The sequence below is a fragment of the Melopsittacus undulatus genome, chromosome 8 (assembly GCF_012275295.1).
Source record: "Melopsittacus undulatus isolate bMelUnd1 chromosome 8, bMelUnd1.mat.Z, whole genome shotgun sequence".
Lineage (NCBI taxonomy): Eukaryota > Metazoa > Chordata > Aves > Psittaciformes > Psittaculidae > Melopsittacus > Melopsittacus undulatus.
This window is the reverse complement of record NC_047534.1, coordinates 13,891,042-13,915,843: the sequence shown is the minus strand read 5'-3', so window position 1 is coordinate 13,915,843 and position 24,802 is coordinate 13,891,042. Positions and strand designations below refer to the sequence as shown.

Sequence of the window (24,802 nt, the reverse complement as noted above, 5' to 3'; positions counted from 1 at the left end):
AATGAGTCATATTCTTACAAAATTATCATCTGAAGAATTTGTGACTTTTATGACAATTCCCATTTTGGGCTAAGTCAGATCTCTTTTTCTCTCTAGGCTTTTCTCAGGCATCAGGAATGTCTTCTGAGCCCACTTCATCTGCTTCGCAGCAGTCCCCCACCTCTTCACCCTCACCTGGTTCTCTCCATCTGCCTGAAACCCGCAGGGCAAGAGACCGCTCCCCATCGCCCATGAGAGGGTACCTCATTCCCAGCCCGCTGCCCACCCGACGGACCAGGACCTTCTCAGCGTGAGTATGGGAAACTTGCACTTCATAAACACACGCCAAGCAAGTACTGAGGTGAAGGGAGTCAGTGGGGATGGTGGTGGTGGGAGTGGTTCTATCTGGAAGATGCTTTGGTATTTTACTGTTCCAAGAAATTCTGGTGCTGCTAAACTTTTAGGCCAAATTGCCTGTAGTTTTTCAATGCTCTGTTTGTGTAAATGATGCTCAAAGTCTTTTCCACTCTTAAGATCGGAGTTTTACAGGGAAGGGAAAATACACTGCGATTTTTCAAAACAGAGTTTCTTGTCCAAAGCTTTGTTTTGCTTCAGACACTGGGTTGTGGCTCTTGGGACCAGTTCCTGATGGTGTTTCCTCATCAGCTCCATCTCGTGTTTTGACATGATCTCTCTTCTCACTGGACGTGACCTTGCTGAAGGTTTTAGTTCTTTCAGTCTTGACATCTGTCCTTCTGTCAGCCAGGTTCCATTTTAGGGATGGTCCATGACCCTGTCACTTTTCAAAGGGTTTGTTTCCTTTTCCTATTCAGCTTTCACATCTCCATCTTAAGATTGCTCAAGTAGACCTGTAAAAGAATATGTTGGCTGTCAAGGTATGAACCCTGGTCTCTGATTCTCTGAAATCATGAGTTTTTCTATAAAATAAGGTTTGTTGCTATTTGTAGTTATTTGAGGTTGGGATCCTACAGCAAAGCTGTCTTTCCCTGAGCTTTCCTGTGGCCCAGGTGGTGCTGTGCAGACTCCTGGGAGCCTCCTGCCCAAAGGGGACTCTTCCATAGCATAGCAGTAGAAGATGATGTTACAAGTATTGGCCATTGCAAAAAAGTCTCCGTGCCTGTGATGGGCCTCCCAGTGTGGTGCTGACCTTCAGAAGGCAACATGGGCTTCTTTCTTAATTTCAGTGGCCTTTGACTCAGGGTCTGAGAGTAAATTATGAGCTGTCATCAGTCTGTTGCGCAGTCTTGCAATTAGTTCCATGTAAGGGAAGCCTGAGTGAGACATTGTGGAAAGTAAGATTTCAAACCCTCAGCTAGGTTATTTTGTGCCCCTTAATGTAGTCGGCATGCTTTTTCCTTTTTGCTTCTTGCACTGTTACCCAGAACTTTTCTTCAAGAGTTATCTTTGCAGATTTAAATAGCATCAATCTTGATGATGCTTTGTATTATGGCTTCTGTATTCAAAATGAGGCAAAAAAACAGCAGCAGTGAAGAAAAATGTACTTGTTGTCAGTTCCAGAAGTCTTCAAATGCCCTAAACTTTGTAATGGAAATACATTGCTAAAAGGAACATAACTGACTTGATAATTGGGATTGCCCTTGAAAAGCAGTTCCAAACTAGATTGCCTCAGTGCCATGTTAATAATGAACTCTTTGTAATTCTTCTCAACTGTTAATCCTAGTCTGAGTCCTACAAAACTAAAGAATTGGTTATTTGACTTCCACAGTTCTTTAATCATTAGTTACTGTAGGAATCTTGCTGCATCTGTTTGCTCTGAAAATCAAAGTAACTATAATTTTTACTCTTTTTTAAATTATTTTTTTAGTGTTCTCTTTATACAAGAGGAGCTCTAAGTGAGCTCTGTCCCCATAGTTGTATTGAAAAGATGAATGTGGCAGGCAGTGGCTGCTTATTTGGTGGGATTATTTAATTTGGGTTCATTGCAAGTGTGGGGCCTTTTTCCCCACAGTACTTTATCTCCTTGAAAGCTGCAATTGAACTTTAATGGTTTATTTAGGACAGTGAGTGCTTTTCTGCGTAACAAGCACTTGTGGAGTCAGGTGCAGCTTTACAGAGATGGAAGTGAAATGATTTAATGTAATGGAGATTTCTTTTTTCTTTAGCAATTTCAACTGTATTTCTTTAGTGCTAATTTGACTTAAGGCACAGAGCTGTTGCTACATTTTTAATGATTTTATTTAGAGTTCAGTAAACTTTAAACATTTGGGAAGTGATGTCAAATTGACATGATGCATGTAACCAGATGGCAACACAGTCACTGAGTTTGAAGAATCCCACTAAAGTCCTCTTCTAACTTACTGGATAGTCATGGCATAAGGAGGTCTTGATCTATTAATTCCTTTGTGTAAACCCTATAAGAAGCCTAAAACAGTTGGCTTTATTAATGAAAGTTTTTGAGATTGCATCTCTGGAGATACAACTCAGTGTATTTGATGGGGAGAAGTATTCAATCACACAGTTTTCAGTATGAGTCATGCAAGTTGTTTTTCTTGTTTGGTAGCAAGTCATTTTAAAATACAGGTCCCATGACTGGAGAAGATCAATCTTGATGTTTTGCATACCAGCTATGCCTTATAGCCTGATGGAGTCATTTGGAGGTGAAATACTGACTTCCCTGAATCCTAGTCTGGCAGGGTAGCAATAAATATGTATGCAGAAGGGGTGTGTGTATGTGTTTATACATGACATGTGTACACATTATGTCATTATGCACTGCATTCTCTCTATACTAAGTGCATACCGATACTCCTAAACTCACGAAAGGTGTAAGATGCTTATATATAGCATAGTGTCCAGGGTGATAGAGCAGATGGATTCAGCATGGCAGCTGATGGATTATAATGCTAACAAACATCATCATCTTTATCTCCCTTAAAAAAGCTACAGACAAAACATGGGCAATGTATGAAACTGAATCGTAAGCAGTTGCTACAGAGGAGTGTACCCACAGGGAGTATTTGGACCATTGTGCCCTATTGCTTAGCAGGTTCTGGCTTACATGCCCAGAACATGTTACATCCATGCTCAGCAATGAACCACTCTTTTTGTGCTTTCTTCTGCAGAACCGTGAGAGCATCGGAGGGTCCTATCTACAAAGGTGTCTGTAAATGCTTCTGTCGCTCCAAAGGCCATGGATTTATTACCCCTGCAGATGGAGGGCCCGACATCTTTGTACACATCTCTGAGTAAGCTGTCTGAGTGGCAGAAAAGGCTGGAGCTTTGGTTTGCTTCAATTACTAAATGTTTTTGGTGTTTCAGATACAAGAATGGTTTATAACATTTCACCTTTACCTCAGCAAAGAGGAGTTATGCAGATGTTACTGGCAGTGATAGATTATGCTATTCTTTTCCTGTATTGCTATAAATCTGTTGAGTTAAAAACTGGAAGATGATCCTGTCAAATCTCTTGGAATAAGCTGTGTAGTTTCACCCAGGCCCAGAAACTTGCATTTACCTAAAGCAAATAATCTATGCAGTATCCAGTTTTAATTTAAAGATTTATAACACTGAAAATTCACTACTTATACTTTGCACTGCTTGTACTGTTATTAAACTAAAGGTTAATTACCTTAACTTTTAAGAAAAGTCATACTTTAATACTTCCTTGAATTTATCTAGTTTCAGTTTTGAGCAGTTTCTAGCTAAAGCTTTCTCTGTTAAAGGGTTCATTAGAACCTCCACTGTTTCGCCTTGGGCACACTGAGAGCCATCACTTCTGAATCCACCTTTTGATAAGCTAAACAGATTAAGCTTTTCAAGTCCCTCACTGAGAACTTTTTTTCCAGTCTGAAACACCTTCAGTCTCTCTTTCTCAGTGTGCTGTAGAACTTAAATATAATTTTAGACCAATACATTGTGAACATACTTCCAGTGTAGGGAGATGGAATGTCCTCCAGACTCCCATTCTTTCTTTTTGTCCCATAATCACATTAGCCCTCTTGTCCCTAGGCTTTTGCTGAGTTGTTTATCAGTTCTGACCTCAGCATCCTTTGCAGGGTCAGAGTTTGGTGCAGCCCCAGATACAGGCTGGCACCCCCAGCAGTTGTGTTTGCACACAAAAACAACACAAGCAGTTGTATTTCCTTGTTCTTAGATGTCCAAGTCCCTGTTTAGTTGTACTGCAGCAGCTCTCACTGAAACAGGCTGTGCTGGACCAAGGGGTGCAGATCATGCACTGTGACTGCACTGTCTGTTATTTATTGCTTGTCTGATTTACAGGGTTTAATAGGCAAATTTGTATTTGCTTCTAGATTGAGATGTTGACCAGCACTTCGGCAGAAACTGGTCTTTGAGGGCATGTAGTAAGATTGCTTAATGTTTATTCTCCAGTAACCTCTCAGATCTATGGCCAGTTTTTAGTCTATCTATTGTTTACAGTGTGGAAGCTCTATAATCCTTATTTGTTGTTTGGAGTGGTTATCCAGTGATAAGTCAACAAAAGCGTTACCTAAGTTGTTCACATTACTCCAGTTATCTTTCCTGCATGTGTGTGTAGCACGTGTCCTTGGAGGAGCACACTGGCCTTCTTCCAGCTTTCTAGAACATTGCTGTGTGATGGGCTCTGGCAAGCCAAAGCTTTTTAGGATTCATAGGTGCATATGGGCTGAGTAGTCCTACTCATGGGTTCAACCCAAGGAAATGTTATTCAGTATCTTCTTTTTCTTGCATATAATACAAATGCACAACTTCTGATTTCCTGACTAACTTAAAAATAACATTTCTTATGCCACAATTAAAAATTTAACTGTGAACACCTAGTCTGACCTATACAGTTACTGATCAGCAAGGGCTTAGTTAAAGCAGATCTCTCATGGAAACATGAATTTTCAGCCTTCTAATGAATTCCTTTTAAAGAACTGTCTATTTTCACTCCTGCTTTTTTCCCCCTACATTTTGTCTTCCAATTAGTTGAGTAAAATTCTCTTTGGTCATGTGAAATTAGCCCTTTTAAAACCCTAGAGATAGATTGGTTCACATTTTGTATAGACAAACAAAGGGACATACCCAATTACTCAGGTGTTCTCCAGGTCCTGTCCTGTGGCCCAAACCCCAGTACTTGATTCTGGATATACTAACTGCTTCTACCTTCAATCCCTCTCCAACCAGCTAGAATTCTTAGTGAATCACACTCCAGTGATCTTTGGCTATATAAGACTCCCATTGTCTCCTATGGTGATACTCTGTATGATATTAAGAAAATGATTTTTTTGTCTGCTGTGAATTTTGGTGGTCTAAGAGACCCCCTTTCACAGGAGTCCCCTCTTGTGGGCTGTGCTAGTTTTGTGTATCCATCTTGAGCTTTCAAAAGGCTTTGACTGTGAGCCATCAGTAGGCTAGTTTGAGTAATTGTGCCCTGAGTGTGGTGTGCTGCTGTTCCCTTTTCTTTCACTCACCCTGTCTATCCCAAGACACTACTGAATGAGTCACTAAGGTTGTAGAAGTTCCTGGGGAGCCACACTTGGTTTGTTTTTTTGTTTTGTTTTTTCTTGATGTATTTTCAGCATATTTATTTTGCTGAAGCACATCAAGTTCTCTGCTTGCTCTCACCCTCACCCACCTGTGCCCTCAGGCTGCCCCTGCATGGGAAAGCTGGAGCAGATAAAGGATTGACTGTGAGAGTCACTGCATGAGCAGGAGGTGATGGGCTCTGGCCCACACAGATACAACCTGAGGTACAATGAAGTGGCTTCATTTCAACCTAATGCTCACACCGATGGGGAGCTGTTTCCGTACACCATGCCGCAGTGCACCCAGGCTGTCTCCAGTACAGCAGATCTTGCAAGTTAACTGTAGATGAGAAGTTTGGAGGGGACTTCTACTCCATCTGCTGCTGGAATGCAACCATGCCTTTGGCAGATGCTTTACCCAGCCCACTCTTAACAGTTTGAGTTCTGGGTATCCACTGCCTCCCTGGGCAATCTCTTCCTGTCATCAGCAGACCTGGCTCTTAGTTGTTTCTGATGTTTAACTGACATCTCCCCTTGGTTTCAGTATGGCACTTCACTACTTCTGTCTCTGCACTTGGTAAATGATGCCTTTCTTCTTTAAACCTATCATTTATGCATTCGAAGACCATTTTTCTTGCTCTTTCAGAAACATTTTGGTGAAGTTAGTTCATATGAATTTTGTAGGACTGAAGGATGTGATTTATGCAGCTCTGTAGGCACAGTTCTGCCCTTCTGAAGCCAACAGGACTTTTCTACTGAACTGGGACTGAGCCACTTTTTTAAATGTTTCTTATTCAGGTACCATCTCGGAACTCAAATTCAAAAATAGCTGATGTTTCTGCCTCAACCTGTTAGTAAAAGGTGCTATTATTGAAGTACTGAAGGTTTTAGAACATTGTGTTCTTTAATTACTTAGATTGCACTGGAATTGTTGGAAACGGCTTTTAGTGCTAGAGGGTGATGGTATCATTGTCTTAATTCTGATGCAAGGCAGCACTGGAGAGATGACTTAATAATGCCTTCCATTTCAGTTTATTTCACAGTGAATTAGAAACATTGCTCTTTATTAATGGGAGTTGCTTATTGCAGCAGCATTCTATATAACCATCACTGTGGCTCCAGGGACTTTAATGCCTCCGGTTTTCACACTGTGAGTTTTGAGATACTGCTTACATTTATCACATAATTCTTTTCTGCCTATATTACTCAGTTAAACCTGGATGTGAGACAGACATCAATCTGTTCTCTCAGTGTGGTGTAGGCATCTACTTGTGAGGTGAAAGAGGGTTGTTTCTCCTAAATCATTTCTTCCTGAAAGCTAGGATTTTAGGAATGTGGATAAAATGGTTTGCTGGTTTGGATTCACCAGTTTCCTCTGTGTTCAGCACTGAGCTGTGATGATTAGTGAAGGTTTTGAGCATTGGGACCAGGTGCAGATTATCTTGCAGGACCTATTTTGCAGATTAATATGATTTTAAACATAAAATTTTATGTTTACATTCCCTGTGCTCTGGGGAGATGTAAGGTTACTCTTCAATGAAAATACCTTCCATAAAATGGGGTGTGTTTTTTTCCCTGTAAGTTTCCATTCAGTTTTGTAAGATAATAAAACTTAGCATGGCATTTCCATTTCTGTAAGTGAACAGTGGTCTAAAAATAAGGCCAAACGTGTGACATTCAAAAGCTTCTTCATTTGGCATCCACAAAACTTTCAGTTTCAGTACCTGTGCAAGACTTTAAGCTGGATGTGGACATGTAGGCTTGTTTTATGAGTGGAACCTGCAGCAAAGTTGCATTACTTTGAAGTGTATAGATAAACATAAGAAATGTTTTTCCATTTCCATTTCCATTTTCCAGATGGAAATGCAGGTTTTAGAGGTGTGTTTTGTCTCTGTGGCTTTGTCTGTTTTACTGAGTGGTGTGATCTGGTGGACAGATAAGAGCCAGCTCATGTGTTCTGGCCTGGAGATGCACAGCCTGGCACCAGGCGTGGGCTCACTGCTGCTCCCTGCATTGCACACACAGTGAGTCCTGGTCTCTTGTATTATTGAAAACAGTTCTCAAGTTGGTATCAACAACTGTACGAGGAAAATGTCACAGCTCGAGTGTGGTGGGATTTTGTTGTTCTGTTTCATCCTTCACCCTTTTACAGAGCAGAAAATGTAATGTGCTTGCTAATAGTGATGTAAAACCTGAGCTAGCAAGCAAGGGGATGGAGGAGTTGCTGAGATGGTGATTCCCAGTAATGTCTCTGCAATGCTGGAAGCAAAGGCAAATTCATGTTCCTGGAGTGAAAATTTTAAAAAGCCCTTTATGACATTTTTAGCAGTGACATGAGCTGTTAATGTTTTCATTTCTACCAGTCTGTTGAGAGCCACTGTCACCTAACTGATGGTGTTACTGTAGCATCAGTGCTGAGAGCTGTATCCTCCCAGCTATCTGACCTCCTCTGCTGCCATTCCATAGTGGAACTGAGTCAGCTCGTGCAGATAGAAGCCAGGTTGGTTGTTGCTGAAACTGATTGCTCTGGAGACTTCAGTTTCACTCTCTTGCCACTCTTCCTGTGGATGTGGGATGTTTCCAAAGAGCAGACTGATAACCCCTGCAGTACTGGCTACGGAGGCCCTGCCTTGTGCTGCTTCTAAAGGCTCATATCAGCTGCCTTCCAAACAGGGTCCTGAGGGCACAGGCTAGGGTGGGTGAGTTGAGGTGGGGTGCAGGTGTCTGTACAGCTGATCAAATGATGCATTTTAGAGCATTGCATAGGAATTCCATTCTTCTGCTTTCCCAATGTATTTAGGAGTGGGCACATGATGGATATTCCTTTACTCTCCAGGCTTTTGCACTTGGCTGGGGCTTGGCCTGAAGCCTGTGCGCCTGCAAGGGCAAGGCAAGGAGGTAGTGCACCAGCGAGCAGTGACAAATGGATGACCACACTCGTGGTTTTTAAAGATTTTATTTTGCAAAAGCAGCTGATCTCATGGAACAGAAAAACCGCTTGCAGTGCTTGCGGGTTTTCTGCAGTACTTGGCTCCAAAGGGGAAAATGCTGCATTGCAGAGGCCTTCAGGCTGGATTCCCAGTCCCATGCTTAATGATGGCTTTGGAGATTTGACATTATACTTCACCTGGGACACTGGGATGCAGTGCCTTTGGGTCCCTGGAGAGATCTGGAGTTTGCTGTGCTTTGCTTTTGTGTTGTGATTGCAGGGATTTATGCTTATAGTGGAAATGACTAGAACAAGGATAGACTTTTCATAAGGGTTTCCCACACCCGCTGGTTGGCTCAAGAAACTCACATTGCACTGGTGCTTGCAGGAAGTCCAGCTTGCTGTGGTCATTATTGTAGCAAAACCTTCGCAGGGTCTCCACCTAAATCATACAAACTGTAATAGGTCAAAGCCAAGAGTTACTCTGTACCTGCAAGCCAGTCAGGGGTGTTCAAGGAGGCTGTGGTCACCTGAGGATGGAGGTTCTTCATGGTTAGTGAGCACAGAACATAACTGCCCCGGGCTTAGGTTTCCAGGTGCAAAAGTAGGTATTATTGTGACAGGATCCAAGTTGAATGCTTGCAGGAACAGGCATTTTCTGTATCTCTGAGTCCATGTAGGCATCTTTGGAATGCTCTGCCTCTTGTGATCACCAGTTTCTTCCTCACAGTGTGTCGTGTGCAGAACTAGCTGCTGAAAGTACATATAGAACCATAAATATCCCTCAACATGGATTCAGAAGACACATCCAGAGATCTCAGCAGAGCTGACCAACAGGATGATGCACACCCTGTGCTGGGAGGGAAGCGCAGCTCCTGCCCTAGCAGGAGATCTGGGAAGATCTCTGCAACAGCACAAAGCCTGGGGCAATCACATGGCAGAGACCTTGAATATTAACAGCTGGGTTTCTTCAGTATCTGGACCTCTTTATGCTTATCTGTCCCCATTATGAGTGTGCTGGGTTGGTGAGAGGCAGCCCTGCTTCTGCTTTGCCTGATGGCCGGCTTGCTAAGGTCATGGCCTGGCTTTGCTGATACATGCTAGACCAGTCCACTTACCCCAGCACTGCATTCAGGATTAGTAACTCTTAATAGTTCATTATTCTGTCATGTGCTGCTGTTTAATAGAACTATGGGTTTCCTGGGCACTGTGTTAAATCAGCTTCAAGAAGCCCACAAGATAATACAGCCCATTGATCCATGGGATCCATGCAGATCCAGCTGCATGGTCTGATCCATAGCAGGCTTGCTAACCAGCAAGGCTCTGAATTCACTGCAAACTCTTGTTCAAATATGTTTCCATGTGATTTAGACTTCGTCCCAAGAGGTTTAACTAGAGCCCTGGAATATGAATAGCAGCTGTGAGAAGGAAGAACTAGAACATTCCTTATTTAGGTAATTTCCTAATAACCTCCCAGTTCCCTAAAAATAGTGCATGATAAAAAGCTCCTCCGTACCACACTGGCATGGAGATGGGAAATAGGAGTTGCTGGATAATCTAAACCTCATTCTATTGTGTCTCACTCTGACACTAACATCAGGAAAGCATTACCTATTTTTAGTTTAATTTGTTGAAGTATCTTAAAGTTCCCTGGATACATAAATATCCATTATTTTGAATAGAAGATGCATATGAATCTCTTAAATAGCAATGAAAATCTCCATCATCTTCTGGGTGAACATTTAATATATAGTTAGGGTAAAAGTAAAAAAAACCCAAAACAAACATCTAAAAATATTGATGCAATGTATAACATCAAAAAAGTCCATGTTTAACTTCCTCTACCAAATTATCCAGGTAGCTTATATTATATAGTGAGTGGCTGTTGTAGGCTGAATCTGTTCCAAGATCTCTGTTTACTTTCTCTGATCTTTCCCAGTTCATTCCCCTCACAGGCTTAAGGCAATTGCTTCCTGATGGAGGATCTTCTCTGTGTAGGGCTCTGCCTCCAGTGCCATACCCCTTCATCACTTTTCAGTGCTATTATATTGTTCTTTCTTGACACCACCAGAAGTACTGCACAATCTGGATGCTGTTTGTTCCTGCTCCTAAGCCTCAGGTAGTGATAACAATGCTGGAGTCAGTCTTCCTCTATCCCAGAAGAAGCATTTGGTGGACAAGCACTGTGCTGGGAGCACCATTCACAAACAGGTTTACTCAGGCTGCAGATTAAGACCTTTGTCCTCTCACTTTTCACATGCACTGGGGGCAATGAGTTAAGAATCTTGTATTCAGTAGCTACCAAGAATAACTGGTAATCGGAAAGCTGAAGGAAACAAGAATATTTGATCTGTGGGAGGGAAGTTTAAAGACCAAATGCATGAAATGAAATTTGACCTTTTTGTGGTCACAACCTTTTTGTGCTGTGTAAGGACAGGCCTGGTCTTGATGGGGTAAAGTCACCTCTACAAACTTGAAAAGAAGGAAGACAAATTGGGGGATGAGAAGAAGCTATGTTGGGGTTGAATCAGGTTTTATTACAACCTTCAGTCTCCTGTAATGTCAGCTTGGATAAGGAAAAAGCCAAGAAAGGATCTTTATGCTGTTAGTGTAATGCTTGGTCCTGTAAGAAGTGATTCCTCAGGGAGAAAAGTGTACCTTCCTGGGTAATGCTGTGCAGATTTGGGGGCTGATGTGAGCTGTTTAGGAGGAATGGGAGTAATTAACCTCATGATTCAGGCTTCAGAAAATTCATGTAAGCAAATGTTTGCTTTATTTTCTCCTGTGCAGACCAGTGGCCATAGACAGTACCCCAAACAGTCACATAATAAGTGCTGAGGGGTGAAGCAGCTTTCACTGGTAGCTGAGAGTGCATCATCCAGTCCTGCTTGGTCCCTTTGCTTCTGCTTTTCCTTGCTGCAGGCTGTCAGATGTTAGGCATCCCATTTCTCTGTGTGTATTGATTCACTTGTTCTTACTTTCTGGGAAAAACAGGACCATTTTGATTACCAGTACACCTATAACCCCTTTCTTAACCAAAACCCATCCTGGTGTATATTCATACTTCAATTTTAAACCAGAGTGCCCAACAAAACACCTGTCTGTTTTAGCACTCAAGCTATATTTCTTCCTCACTGGACTTTGAAGATTTAAGTGATAATCTAATTTATCTCTGTTTTTCAAGGGGCTTAAAGCCCTGCCTTTGTGTGTTGGCACGTGTTTGGTGCTTCAGGAAACAGTGAGAATCCACTTTCTTTCTGCATTAACCAGACCTACTGATACCTTTTGCAGATTTCGGGTATTTATTTTGCTAACTGCTTCTCATCCTGTTTTACAGGAGCTTTTAAAGAACAAGTAAGGTTCCTGTTCATTAAAAAAGCTTTTCAACCAAACATCAAATCCCTTCCTGGGCAGGGCATCCATTTCATTTGATGCTTGCAAAGTGGTGACTTAGCTCACTGCTTGCTGTGCATGTGCATCCCCTGTGCAGCAATCAAAGGCAGTGCTTGGGGCTGTGAAATGGGTGGCTGTAATACCCAGAGGAGATGCTGCTTTAGTTCCAGGCCTATGTAACTGCTCTGCCTGTGCTCCCTGAAACACTGTCTGTAGCTGGCCTCTGTGCTCAAAGCCGCACAAAGAAACATGTTTCATTACAGCTTGTTCCAGTGGCTCAGCTGCACTTGACTCAGTGTAGACTTTCCACTTCAGCTCATGTTGTCTACTTTCATTACATCTGAGCTGGGAAATGTTTCTGCTCACTGTTTTGCTAGTACCATGTTTCTTTGTACAGATAAAATGCCTGTGCTGTATTGCCTTCCACTGAAAGATGCTACCTTTCTCAGATGGGACTGACATTCTGCATGGGTTGTCATGTGAATTACTGTTCCTGGTAAAGTGGTTTTAGCTCAGTAACAGCAATTCTTTTGGCAGCCAGGGATCTTTGAAGAGATTCAAGTGGAAAAGATGGTGTCATTTTTTTAATGGCGTTCCTATTTTCACTCATGGTTTGACCGTCTCCTGTGTCTCTTCTTGGGGCTTCATGTCTTCTTGTCAGGCTCTGAGACAGCGCAGGCAGCGTCTTCTCATCCTTGCTTGAAATCCTCTGTTTAAAGTTAAGGTAAGCTGCAAAGAATTTGGTGGCAGATTCCTTTGTCAGTAAGAAAAGATAAGCTAACGTCTGACAGTAAGTACTGGGTGTGCGGTCCCTCCACACCTGAAGAAATCTTAAACCTGTTAGAAATGGGGAAAGTGGGATATAATGAGGGCAATAATTAAAGAAGCTACAGCAAGAGTCTACATGTGGGAGCTTCAACACAGCCTGTCCAGTGTGATACAAGGCTGGGCTTGACAGCTTGGCCTGGAGACTTTGGAAGTAAGTAAAGGTCAGTGATGTCAGCCTGCGTGGGGAAGAAAGGGCTGTCAGGTCTGGTGAAGGAGGCTTGAGCATCTTGGGGTTTCTTCTGCCTTCAGAACAGTGCCTTTCCCAGGCACTGTTCTGAAGAGTTCAGCTTAGGACGTGCCTTCTTGGGTTTGCAGTCACAGGCAGCTCTGGAGTAAGGGTGTTTAGCCCAGGGAAATTAAGTCTGAAGGACATGTGTTACAAGCCACAGGCCTTGGAATACCTTTAACATCTCATAGCAGGTTTTAGATCCATATTTAGATACAATGGCAAATAGTAACTTCTGAATTTCCCATGGGAGAAGTTATGCTTTATGGGTCAGTTTTTGCTTCCCTTGTGCATGCCTGCTTACCCTGTCTCATCCCCGAGTACAGGCTGCTTCTGCTCAGTCACAGTCTGATGCACCAGCTCCCTTAGCAGCAGTGCACAGAAGATGAACAGGTCAGAGGGGAGCAGAAACAGAGGCAGTCCTTAAAGGGAGAAGGGCTTTGGAGAGGCAGTGCAGGAGATGGAGCTGAAGAAGTTTTGCAAACAGCAGGGAGAAGCAAAATCTCATGTGAAATTAATACATGTTGGGGGGGGGGGGGGCAGTATAGTTATCTCCTATCAGTCCTGCCAGTTTCTGCTGCAATAGGAAAGCTGTAACAAGAATGGGTCATAAGGCAAGAGTGGATTGAAAAGCACTGGTGTAGTCTTAGATCCCAGAAACAGTTGTGGGGTAAAATTCCTGGTGGTGTGAGTATTCTCCCAGCCTGCTCCCAATGAAGGCAGATAACACACCCAGCAGTGTCTGCCCCATTTCTGACCTAGAAGACTTGTTTTCTTCTTTTGCCCTGACCCCATATCTTGCTCCCAGTGTGATAGAGAGCAAGTCAGACCAGTTGGGCACCTGGTATAATTTACAATTAGTGTTTATCTGTTCACATATACAAATGCTGCTGAAAACCACAAGCAATTTAGAGCTTATGTTGTAAGAGGAGGGAACCTGAGCATGGGATGGTGTAGGTCTGTTGAAGGGAAGGTGAAGCATTCTTTGCTGCTGTCAGAGGATCAGGTTGGAAGGCATCTCTGCCTGTCTGCCTTCATTGGCACATGCTGGGGTCTTTATTAAAAAGCTCTGATCTTGACTGCAGGAGTGGAAGGGAAGCAGGATGTTACCCTTGGCAGTTGTGTCTTGTCAGTATGCTTGCATTTCCCTCTGTATCTCCAGTAAGGACCCACGGTAAGCAATGCAGGGTGTGAGTCCTCCAGCATCCCATGTCCTCATGCTGGAAGAGGCTGGGTAGGAGTGAGTGACCCCGGGAAATCCTCCGGAGTGCTGGGGGGGCAGTTCCTGTGGTGCAGTGTGTCCCTGAGCTCCTTCCAACATTACTTGCTGTGAAAAAAAAAAAAACAGTTTTGTTTTCATCTTCTAGACAAACCGTTGTGGTGTAACCTAAAGGTAAAGTAATGCCTGGCATGGTGCAGTCCTTCTGTGCCATGAAACAAGACAAAGGGGGGGGGGAACCCCAAACAAACCAAACTTCAAAAGCTCATGCGAGAGGATAAAATAAAACCCACACCAACTTCTCTAGTTTAAAATCACAAACCTCAAATGGAGCGGCAGTGTCAGCCCTGCCCTCTAGTGCTGCTGGCGAGGAAGAGGCGGCTGCAGGGCTCCCCGCAGTGCTCTCCGAGGCTCGTTGTTTGTAAGCCATATGAAGTGGGGAGTTGTTTGTGCGTGGTGGTGTTCATGGTGTTTTCATAGGATTTTGCTGCAAGACGGCAGAAATCAACCACAGGCTGTGGGGGAAGGTGGGCTCTAAAAAACCCCTTGAAATATCTTGATAATAATTAACATAAAAGATAATCGTGATAAGAAATTTAAGCTGCAAAAGAGCATTGCTGTGATTTATGACTAACTGAAGCTTCCTGTCCACAGCATCGAAGGCGAGTATGTTCCCGTGGCAGGCGATGAGGTCACCTATAAGATGTGCACCATCCCTCCGAAGAACGAGAAGCTGCAGGCAGTGGAGGTGGTGATCACCCACTTGGCTCCTGGAACCAAGCACGAGACCTGGTCGGGGCACGTCGTCAGCTCCTGAGGTGCCCCAGAGGGAGCACAGTCACTGCTCAACACCTGGCTGCAGTGGACCTGTGCTAAGAATGCCTTGTGTGTTGTGCAGGGGGAAATACTGCCTTGTCAATAAAGCAGAAGCAGGCCAGAATTAGTGGTGTTACAGCTGAAAAACAAAACAAAAGGCAACTCAAATGCTAATGAAAACAAAATTTAGCGCAATGTGTTTACAAAACTGTATTTTAAAGAGAGCTGGTGTGTGCATGGTGGAGGAGGGGGAAGCTTGGGGTTTCTCTTTTATCTCTGAGCTGGTGCCAGGAAATGCCTAGGGGACTGGAGGAGAGGTTTTGGGGAGAGCTTTGGGCACAGCAAAGGCACCACTCTGAGTCCCTAAAGGTGTGTGAGCACTGTGTTCCCTCTTCTGTAAGGCTTGGAGTACACTTCCTGCAGGGACAGTGCCTGCACACCTTGGCTTGGGCAAGGGAAAGGTGTTCACTGCTGCCACTGCTTTGCCTTATGGGAGGAAGCTCATGAAAGCAGCTACAGCAGGATGGGAATTTTCCCTCTGGTGGCTACGCTCCCATGTCCCCGGCTGGGTGCCCTTTGGGTGCTCCCTTTGCAAATGGCATACCTGTATGAGTGGAATATTGTGGTTTTAAAGCCTGGATTGTTTGTGAATTGATTTAGGTGCCTTGATGGTTGATCAGCAACAGATTTTATAGGCCAGTATTAAAAAAAAAAGACAAAAAAAATCAACCCAAAATTCGAAAATTTTGTTTCAAGGTAAGTGGTAGCAAACTGTAAACTAGTGGGTGCTTCACAGCCTTTGTGTCTGTATTTAGACAAAGCTGAAGATTACCTTCTTGATGGCATATAGTTGAATGTCTGCCCCAGCATTGCTCTGGGCAGGCAGGGTAACCATACCTCTGGAAAGCAAGTTGTATGCTGTTCAGTATCACAGTGTATGCTGTTCAGGTGCAAGTGTGTAAACTGCTGTGCGAGTTCCTGAACAGGCTCAGCTGCATGTCTGGGTGAAGCAGATTCTGCAGCTGCTCTGTGGAGCAGCTCAGTAGGATGGGATATGGTCACCTGTGCCCTGACTCTTCTCTGCCTGCAAGATTTCATGTAGTTGTAGTGCAACTTAGGTCTGTCCCCGTTTGCCTTCCACATTTTTTATTTTCCAAATGAAGCATTTTTCTCTGTTATGTTCCTAACAGTGGATTTTTATTGACTTTGCAAATAAAGAAATAGAAAAGATGGCATCACGCTCTCCTGTTAGTTGTGTGACAGGGTAACTCCAGCTGCCTGGTGCCGTTTTAGCAGCCACTTGCTGTCATGAAATGTCTTAAGACATTTAAGGTGCCTGGAGACATCTCCATGTGTCTGAAGGTTAGTAACTACTGTGATGGTGGTTCTGCAGTGGCTGTACCTGCATTACACTGTAGTGTGAAATAATGACCCACCTGCAGTAGGGTTTGGGAGTTCTGTTTGGTTTTTTATTAACCATAAAACTTAGTAGTGGTGGATTTAACACTGTTCAGCTTGTTGGAGTAACACAGGCTGCTTCCTTTACAATAAATGTGACCATTGTAATGCTTTCATGTATGTCTTCAGTCTGCTCTCTGTGTAGTTGGTGTTGAGGTAGTGTTGGAGAACACAGGTGCTGCATATGCACTTCTGTGATGATAGTTTGAAATGTTTTAAAAAGCACTGTAGTATCAAGTGACTGGCATTACCAAAACAATTAGGGAGTAGCAGCTGCTAAAATGTGGCTACCTTTACAGAGCCTCTGGGCACTACAGGTGGTTCTGGCCTGAAGTCTGCTCCCATGGAAATGGTTGAGACTGTTACTCTGGAAGTAGGCACATGAAAAGGGTGTTAGAAGACAGTTCCCATGCAGAAGGGCAACATAGCTCCCCTACCTGTTCTGTAGGCCCTCTGGGGATTATAGTTTGTACACAAAGATGGTGTTCTCCCCTTTTTTACTGCGTAAGTATCACGTAAACTTGGAAAGATTCAAGTCAATCATTTCTCTGTGCAGACAGACAGCACACAACAGGTCTGCTTTACGTATTTTGTTTGCCAAAATGACAAAGTGAAATAGTAATTTTTTTTGTTATGAGATTTTTATTCTTTTACTAAATGAAACTGTTTTAAACAAGATTGCTTTCCTAATGCCAGATGTGACAAGTAGGATTGTTACATATTGTCATGCTTCAACTTGAAATTTAACAGTTTATATCACTGTCCTTAGTACTAAAGCCTCACCTACCCATAATACCCTATCAGGACTGTAATCAATGACAAGTGTATTTTTTTACTGAGCTCAAGATTTAATTTTAATAACTTTTAGACTTAAAAACAGTCTGTGAATAGTGTAAGTACCATGAGCTGCACTGTGCAGTGGCACTGCAGCTGTACTGAGTAACTTAAGCAGCAACTGACTGGCCCAGCTGTTCCAGTGGTGGTAGAACTGATGCATGTTCCAACCATGCAGTTCTGTCTTCCTAGCCCCAGAGAGAAAGAACAACTCTTTTACTCATCTTTCAGTTTTAAATAAGAAAATCACATCTGCCATGTAATTCATGATTTTATAGCAAAAGGTAGTATTTAAAAAAAGCCCAACAAACTCAAAAACGTTCAACTTTTAAATAGCAGCTTAATAAAAACAAGGGATAAAGCCTTGCAGGATAATTTGAAATCATAAATCAGATTATTTTCCCCCTGCCCAATGTAATTAGTTAGCTAAGGAAGTTTACTGATGTCTTAAAACCCAGCCCAAAACCCACAATCAACAAGAGAAAACAAAGCACCTGTGTGAAATGGGCACAGGGAAAGGATAGTACTCAATGAGCTCAGCTATATTCTACCACTGAGCAACAAAGTACTTCCCTTCAGTAATGACTGACCTGTAGAGCACTTGCTATTCATGACCAATTACAAAAAACCATACAGCAGTTCTGAGTTATTAGGGAGTCTTAACCATTTTATCAGTGTGACTCCTAAAAGTCTTTTATGTGAAAAACAGCTCTTCACAGATTCTTCTTGTATCCTGTGGGGATGTGACGCTGTGGCCTTCTGTTCTGGAGTCTGTGTAAATTTCATAGTCATTCCCTCCCTGAAAACAGAAGAGGAAAAAGGCAGAAAAGGATTTAATTCTATTTAACTTAATGTACAGTCACAGACTTGAGGTGGAAAGGGGACACACAAAGGAAATTACGGAAAGAAGGGGCTTTTTACAAGGGAGAATGGCTCTAAACTGACAGAGTGGAAAACTAGATTAGATACTGGGAAAAACTTCCCTGTGAGGGTGCTGAGGCGCTGGCACAGGGTGCCCAGAGAAGCTGTGGCTGCCCCATCCCTGGCAGTGTTCAAGGCCAGGTTGGATGGGGCTTGGAGCAAGCTGCTCTAGTGGAAGGTGTCCCTGCCTGTGGCAGGCGGTTGGAACTGGATGAGCTTTAAGGCCCCTTCCAGCCAAAGCCTTTCTTTGCTAACACTGTCTCATTTGAGATGTCTTCCAGAAAGCTAAAACCCTGTGAACCTCCAGTGTGAGATTTTTGCATGATGTGTTTATAGCACAGCTCTGCCAAACCTGCAGCTGAACACCACACACTTGCATGAGAGCTTCCTGCCCTGCACATTAGCACTGGTAAAGAAAGAGTAGAATTTTACCTCTGTTTATAGTTTTGTATAATTGACTTTTACAAAGTTTACTTGTTAATACCAGGATGTAAACCTTGTTACAGGACACTACCAGCACAAGGTATTTACTTCTTTTGCATTATCCTCTTCCTTCCAACTTGGTCTTCTTTCCTTTTAGTTATACATCATTGTTAGGACTTGAACTTTTGCTATTGCAATAATGTTTTGGCCTTGTGGCTACTGCTCTGATGTGACATTTGTAACTTGGTGTCAGATGACGGGATCCATTAACCATCCTTTCACAGCTGGCACAGGAAGCAAAGCCAGAGCCACCTGCATGAGCAGGGCCCCATGAAAGCGGCAGCTTCATGTGTTACAAGAAGCAGTTTCCAAATGTTTGTAAATTGTTTGTCAGGTGGCTTCCCAGTGAGGCAGCAGCAGTTCTGGCTACTTCCAAACTCTTAAAATGCTGCACTGCCACTTACAGGGGTTTAAAATCAACTGTCCATAGCTCTATGCCAGAGGGACAGGTGATCACTTTTGCAGCTCATTTCAAGGGGGGGTGGGGGGGGGAAACCCTTTAAAGCTTTTTCTTGTAAAATTTGGCCTTTTATGTTTATAAAGCTATAAAGTTCTTTATAACTAACAAAACCGTAAGTTCCTATAAAACTAAGCCTTTTCCGCTAAATCTTAGCCTGACACCATCCCTCAGCCATGCTCAGACAACTTTCATTTCACCCTTGTGCTTGCTGGTGCACTTACTGCTTCTAGACAGGTCTCTGCTCACTGTTCAGAAAAGCCTCTAACTTGCCCTACAGAGGTGTTTAGCTCAGTCCAATGTCTAGGGACAGGGGTTATGTGTAATTTCAGCTCCTCAAGGTGGAGACAGAGTGGTTAGCAAAGGAACGGTATTAAATTCAATGGAAAAATCAATGTTTAATAAACACCAGCCAACAAGAACCATCAATCTACAATAACCAAACGTAATAACGTTTTACACAGTCATGTCACCTAGGTTTTTAACAGAATTATAGAAGTTCAATTTAAAACCAGACTCTATTAAGTCTGTCAAGAACATGGTGTTCACTTCAGGAAACAGAAGTGACACAGGTGTGGTAAACACAGACATATGTTTATATTCTGATTTCAGTTCCTGTCAGTTGGTTAGAACCCACAGTGCTTGTGCTTTAAAAGCAAAGCTCTGAAATACACACACAAAACAGTATACTCACTGGCATAGTCTTATCTCCAAAGAAATAAATGGTCTTGTATCCATCGTTGGCAACGATTCCTAAGCAGTACCGCTTATCCCAGCCATCTGGGAACACATCAAAGCTTATCTGGCCTCCTAGGACAGACATGAACCAAGCTGTTGTTAATGTATTGTTATAATTTATTAGTTTTGTTAATGTTTTACTATAAGAACACATCCTTGAGGGAAGAGAAGTGAGAAAACCTAAACTGGGTCAAATTTTTGGTAGAGGGAGCTCTGCAGAAGTCAGAGATAAGACCCTGGAGTTAAGTCTTCCAGCAAGTGTTCTATAGGGTATCAGTTATTAGTTGTCAGTTACAGATTATTACTTACCCATTAAACAAATATGAAAGTCTTGGCATGTTCCTAAGCACTCGTGGCTCCCAAAACTGAACCTTTGTGTAAAAATTACATCTAATCTTTTCAGCTTTAGAAAGAAACTACGTGACTGGATACAGCGATCGGTCTATGTACAGCCATAAGGTCTTACGCAAAAGACTTGCTAAAGCTTCAGAACAGAAAAAGGAGGAAATCAGCTTTTTTAACACAGCCTGACAGAGTAACAACTGCTTCAGTTCCAAACCCTTGGGCTTTACCCATGCTTAAAAGCATCATTTCCAGTTGAAGCAGGAGTATTTACAACGTGCTTTAGGAGAGCCATACTCAGTTCATTTCTGCCTCAGTGTTTCCACACCACAGCACTAATAGCAACCATACTTTTTTATAATTCTGAAAAATAATAAAAGCAGGACTGTGGTAATATACTGGGGGAAAGGGAGGAAAAAAGAAACACATGGAAAAGTAATTCCCCATTATATCACTTTTAAGACTGCACTTGGTTTTGGAATTTCTTTAATTCTCACACAAAACTACAGTACTGAAGAACCAAGGGCTACTGGAACAGTACTGATAGAGCATTTCTGATCAAAATTGATTTGCAGAAACAACTCTGACTAATCAGAATCATGTAACCTGCTTCAAAATGAGCAGAATCAGTCACCCAACTGACAATAAAAGACAGTGAACTGATGACAAGCAATGATGTTACTTCTGTTGATGAATTTCAATTAAAATGTACCACATGAAAGCCTAAGAGGAAAAAGAGGCTTAGTCTTGCATGCAGTGCCTGCAGCCACCCCCAGAGAGAGATCTGTCATACACGAGAGAAGTCATACCTTCTTATGGCTGAGATATACTAAGTGACATTTAAATTAAATGACATTTTAAGTGATTTTTTTAATGATACCTATAGAAAACGTGAGGCCTTTTCCTGCAAATTCTCTTCGTAAATCAGCTACAAATTTCTCTCTTATATGTTCCTTCTGTTAAAAAAAAATGCACAACAAAACCAAACGTCTGTATTAATTCATCCATAAAAAGATAGCCCAAAAAACCACCCCAAAAACACCCAAAGGTCTGAGTAGTCAGGATTGGTGTGCTAGAGCCACATTTTATTATCACTGAAAGTACACTGAGAATATTTCCTCTTTAATGGGTTACCAGCCTGTCAAAAATGAGAGCAAAACTTCATTTAGATGCTGTGTTATATACTTCTCTAGCTGAAAATCTTAGAATGCTGGAAGTATGCTTTAACTCCTGGTAAAGTTCAGTCTTACACATGGGGAGACTGGGGCCTAGGAAGTCGCAAAAGCTGGTACTAATCTTCTGATGCCATATACTGAAAAAATGGGAGTATATGGGTATTTTCAGAATGCTTTGGGCTTGGGTATCTTTCAGCATCCATTAACTGAGACCCAGGCAAAGTCTTCTTTCGAGGATCTGAATCTCACTTTTTGTGTTGGGTCAGGAACAGTTGTGATAATGTAGCAGGGAACAGAACTCTGATACCATGGCTCAGATTCGTTTAGCTGTGTGCAAAGGAAAGTAAATGGTGAAGAGTTTGGCCTCAGCTTTTAAATTCTGCTTCAAAAGGCTTTAAAGAGTTGACAAGAAATGGAAGAGTTTCATTGATTTGCATGGATATAGGTTGGTATCCTAAAGAGCGTTCCACATTAAGTGTGGTTTTATCTCTGAGAGGGTTTTTCAGGAGCATCCTGCAGAAGTATTGGTATTCTGGATATAGGCTCAGCCAAACCCATCCCTTCTGCAAGTAATCACTGTTCACTAGTGCAACAAACATAGTGTTGTTGATTTCCTGAAATCTGAATGGAGAAGTTGGTTAAACCACATGGAAAGGGTTAAAATGAAAAGAAAAATTAGAAAGGCATAAAGTATAAAAGCTTTTTAAAACTCATAACCTGGCCATAACTGCCTCTTCCAGAAGAGCTGGATAGTTTTCAAGAGTTGTAACTCACTTTATCAAGTTCATAGAACTCAACTCGTTCTTCCTGGCTGCAACTTCTTCCAATGGGGGACACATTTAACATCCCGTTTCGGAACTCAATAAAAGTGCCCCTGAAAATGAATTGTTGAGACAGAAAATAGATGAAAAATTGGTCAAAATACACTTTAATTCCAAAACCAACAGGATCGTTAGTTTTTTTTGCTGAGCAGCCTGATCTACACATGGATGTTCAACACTATAGCACGCAGAACATGGTGACACTGGTGTGTGTATGCACATACCTTTTCTTTGGCAGTTTAATCTTCGCAATGTAACTCAGGCAGTAGTTGATCAGATCCTGAAGTATGTCCTCACCCAGGTACCCCTGAATGCTCTAACAAAATAACCAACAGTCAAGGTCCAGAATTAGAGATTCTAAAATCAAGTCACGTGGAAAACACAGATACTGTATAATTGGGCACAGTTAATACCACAAAGAAACATGCCTTCAGTAAGTAGCTCTCAGTTGATGCACACATGGTGCTAACTGAAGGCTCTCATTTTTCTCTCTGTTTACCTCCCTTTTTTAAACCATTCAATATGATTAAAGAATAAAGCTGGAAGTGCAGACTGTCATTACATGAATCAGAGTGCCAAATGAAAGCCAGATGACCAAAGCTGGAGCACCTCTGCTCTGGAGACAGGCTAAGAGAGCTGGGCTTGTTCAGCCTGGAGAAGAGAAGGCTCCAGAGAGACCTGAGAGCCTTTTTTTGTAGCCTAAAGGAGCTACAAGAAACCTGGAAGGGGCTTTGGACAAGGGGCTGTAGGGACAGGACAAGGGGAATGGCTTTAACCTGACAGAGGGGAGACTGAGATGAGCTCTTAGGCAGAAGCTCTTCCCTGTGAGTGTGCTGAGGCACTGGCACAGGGTGCCCAGAGAAGCTGTGGCTGCCCCATCCCTGGCAGTGTTCAAGGCCAGGTTGGATGGGGCTTGGGGCAGTCTGGTGGAAGGTGTCCCTGCCAACCCAAACCATTCTGTGATTCTGTGATCTGTTACAGAGCTGACACATGAAAACAGCAGCCACACTGGCCCAAGGCTGATTATAAGGGACTGCACTGTAGCCACAAAGTAAAGTTTTGTTTAGAAAATGTCTCTTCCATGTCACTGGTAAGTTCCCTTACCTGCTTGCACAAGAATTTCCCATCTTTGTAGGCTACAAGGCCATTTTCTGGAAAAACGTAGTCAAACTTTTCAACCACTACAACCAAAGAAAAAGACAGAAACTTATCACTTCCACTGTATATTTAATGCTGAGTTGTATTAAATAGGTTAAAATCCAGCAAACATTAGATCATACAGAACGAAAGACTCAGCAACATAACACTGAACACGAGATCAAAGGCACTCTCATTTCACTCCACGATTAGCACACACCTTAAATCACATAAAGCCTGTGGGTTTGCTTAAAGGCTCTTCCTCTCCTGCCAATATGCCTCTTTGCATCACATGATAACAAAGTGACTTAATACCTCAAACATTGAAGAGCACGTCAAGTACTACCCTCTGAGGTTTGTTTTCTCAGTGTTACTAATTTGCAGCAGATGTCAGACTTGTGAGGGTCTTACTATGGTGCAAAGCCAGGTTGGACAGGGCTTGGTGCAATCTCGTCTAGTGGAAGGTGTTCCTGCTCACGGCAGGGGGCTAGAACTGGAGGAGCTTTAAGGTCCCTTCCAACCCAAATTGTTCGAGTCTGATGATTCTATGATGATATGGCTTACTGGAGAGCACTTGTAAGTCAAACAAATTCTGTATTACTTGGCCATTACCGAAGGCATATTTGTGTCATCAGTTAAATAAAGACCATTAAAGGCCACCTTATATACAGAAAATGAAATGCCTTTCAAAGGCCTGAAGCCGAGAGTCCATCTCTGCATCAGAACCTGCAGTTAACAAACCCAGATCCTCAGGGAAGTGCTCCACAGCTGAGCAGCCTGCACCTGTACTTGTCCTGTATGGAATTCCACGGTGGTCAACCGCCCTCCCACGGTACCGTCACCAGGTCGGGATCTCACTGTTAGCAACACCCCTGAACGAGGCACCGCGGTACCTGCAAACGCAATCACAGCCTGCGCTTTCTAAACGCCTGTAAGGGGCTCTGCAAAGCCCGAGTGTGAGACGGCCAAGCCAGGCGGGACCACGGACACGGTGAACTATGCTCAACCCCCGCAGGCTCCGCTCCGGGCTCTGCCGCTGCCCTCACCGTCATCCCCGAGCTGCTCCTTGATCTTCTCGAAGTCGGAGCCTCCCACCACTCCGACCTTCACCCTCCGCCGCAGCTCCTGCAGGAACGCCGCCATCTCCGCCGTGATTTTCTAAGTGCCAAAATAAAACAAGCTCTGTCGGCGTTCTTACCGTGACACCGGCACCTCCAGTTCGCAACAACCCTTAAACCAGCCGCTCCGTGCGGATCTTTAAAAAGGGTGTTTCGCCTCAAACAGCCCTTAGCACCCCGAGCCCTGAGGGGATGCAGCTGCAGCCCCTGAGGAGCGGCCCGTGCCCACCGGGAGCCGAAGCCGTCTCGGTGCCCAGGCCCGGTGTGCCCGCCCCAGCGCGCCCCTCACGGCCCGGCGCGGAGCACTCGCCTGTCGCGGCGCGGTGAGGGTGCCATCCACGTCGAACAGGCACAGCACAGACGGCTCTGCCGCCGACATGGCGCCGGCCCGGCCCGCCGGACGTGGGGCACGACGGGAAGCGGGGACACGCTCCGCCCG

General features: G+C 43.3%; 2 protein-coding genes across 4 annotated transcripts in view; one reads left to right on the top strand and one right to left on the bottom strand.

Annotated features, from left to right (window-relative positions):
- CARHSP1 (calcium regulated heat stable protein 1) overlaps positions 1–16,453 on the top strand; it is a 55,982-nt gene extending 39,529 nt beyond the window's left edge. For all 3 annotated transcript variants that reach the window (XM_031050432.2, XM_005150704.3, XM_031050433.2), the window contains 3 exons: positions 97–289; positions 3,084–3,206; positions 14,718–16,453. In XM_031050432.2, the coding sequence (XP_030906292.1) occupies positions 117–289; positions 3,084–3,206; positions 14,718–14,880 (459 nt within the window). In that variant the 5' untranslated portion in view covers positions 97–116 and the 3' untranslated portion in view covers positions 14,881–16,453. The remainder of the gene's footprint in view (positions 1–96; positions 290–3,083; positions 3,207–14,717) is intronic.
- A 506-nt stretch (positions 16,454–16,959) lies between these two features.
- On the bottom strand, positions 16,960–24,800 carry PMM2 (phosphomannomutase 2). Its single transcript, XM_034065215.1, has 8 exons — positions 24,674–24,800; positions 24,286–24,403; positions 23,213–23,289; positions 22,333–22,424; positions 22,062–22,161; positions 20,993–21,068; positions 19,727–19,842; positions 16,960–17,970 (listed from the first exon to the last, which is right to left on the bottom strand). The coding sequence occupies exons 1-8, from the start codon at positions 24,740–24,742 to the stop codon at positions 17,866–17,868; spliced, it is 753 nt and encodes a 250-aa protein (XP_033921106.1). The 5' UTR covers positions 24,743–24,800; the 3' UTR covers positions 16,960–17,865.
- Positions 24,801–24,802: the final 2 nt, after the last annotated feature.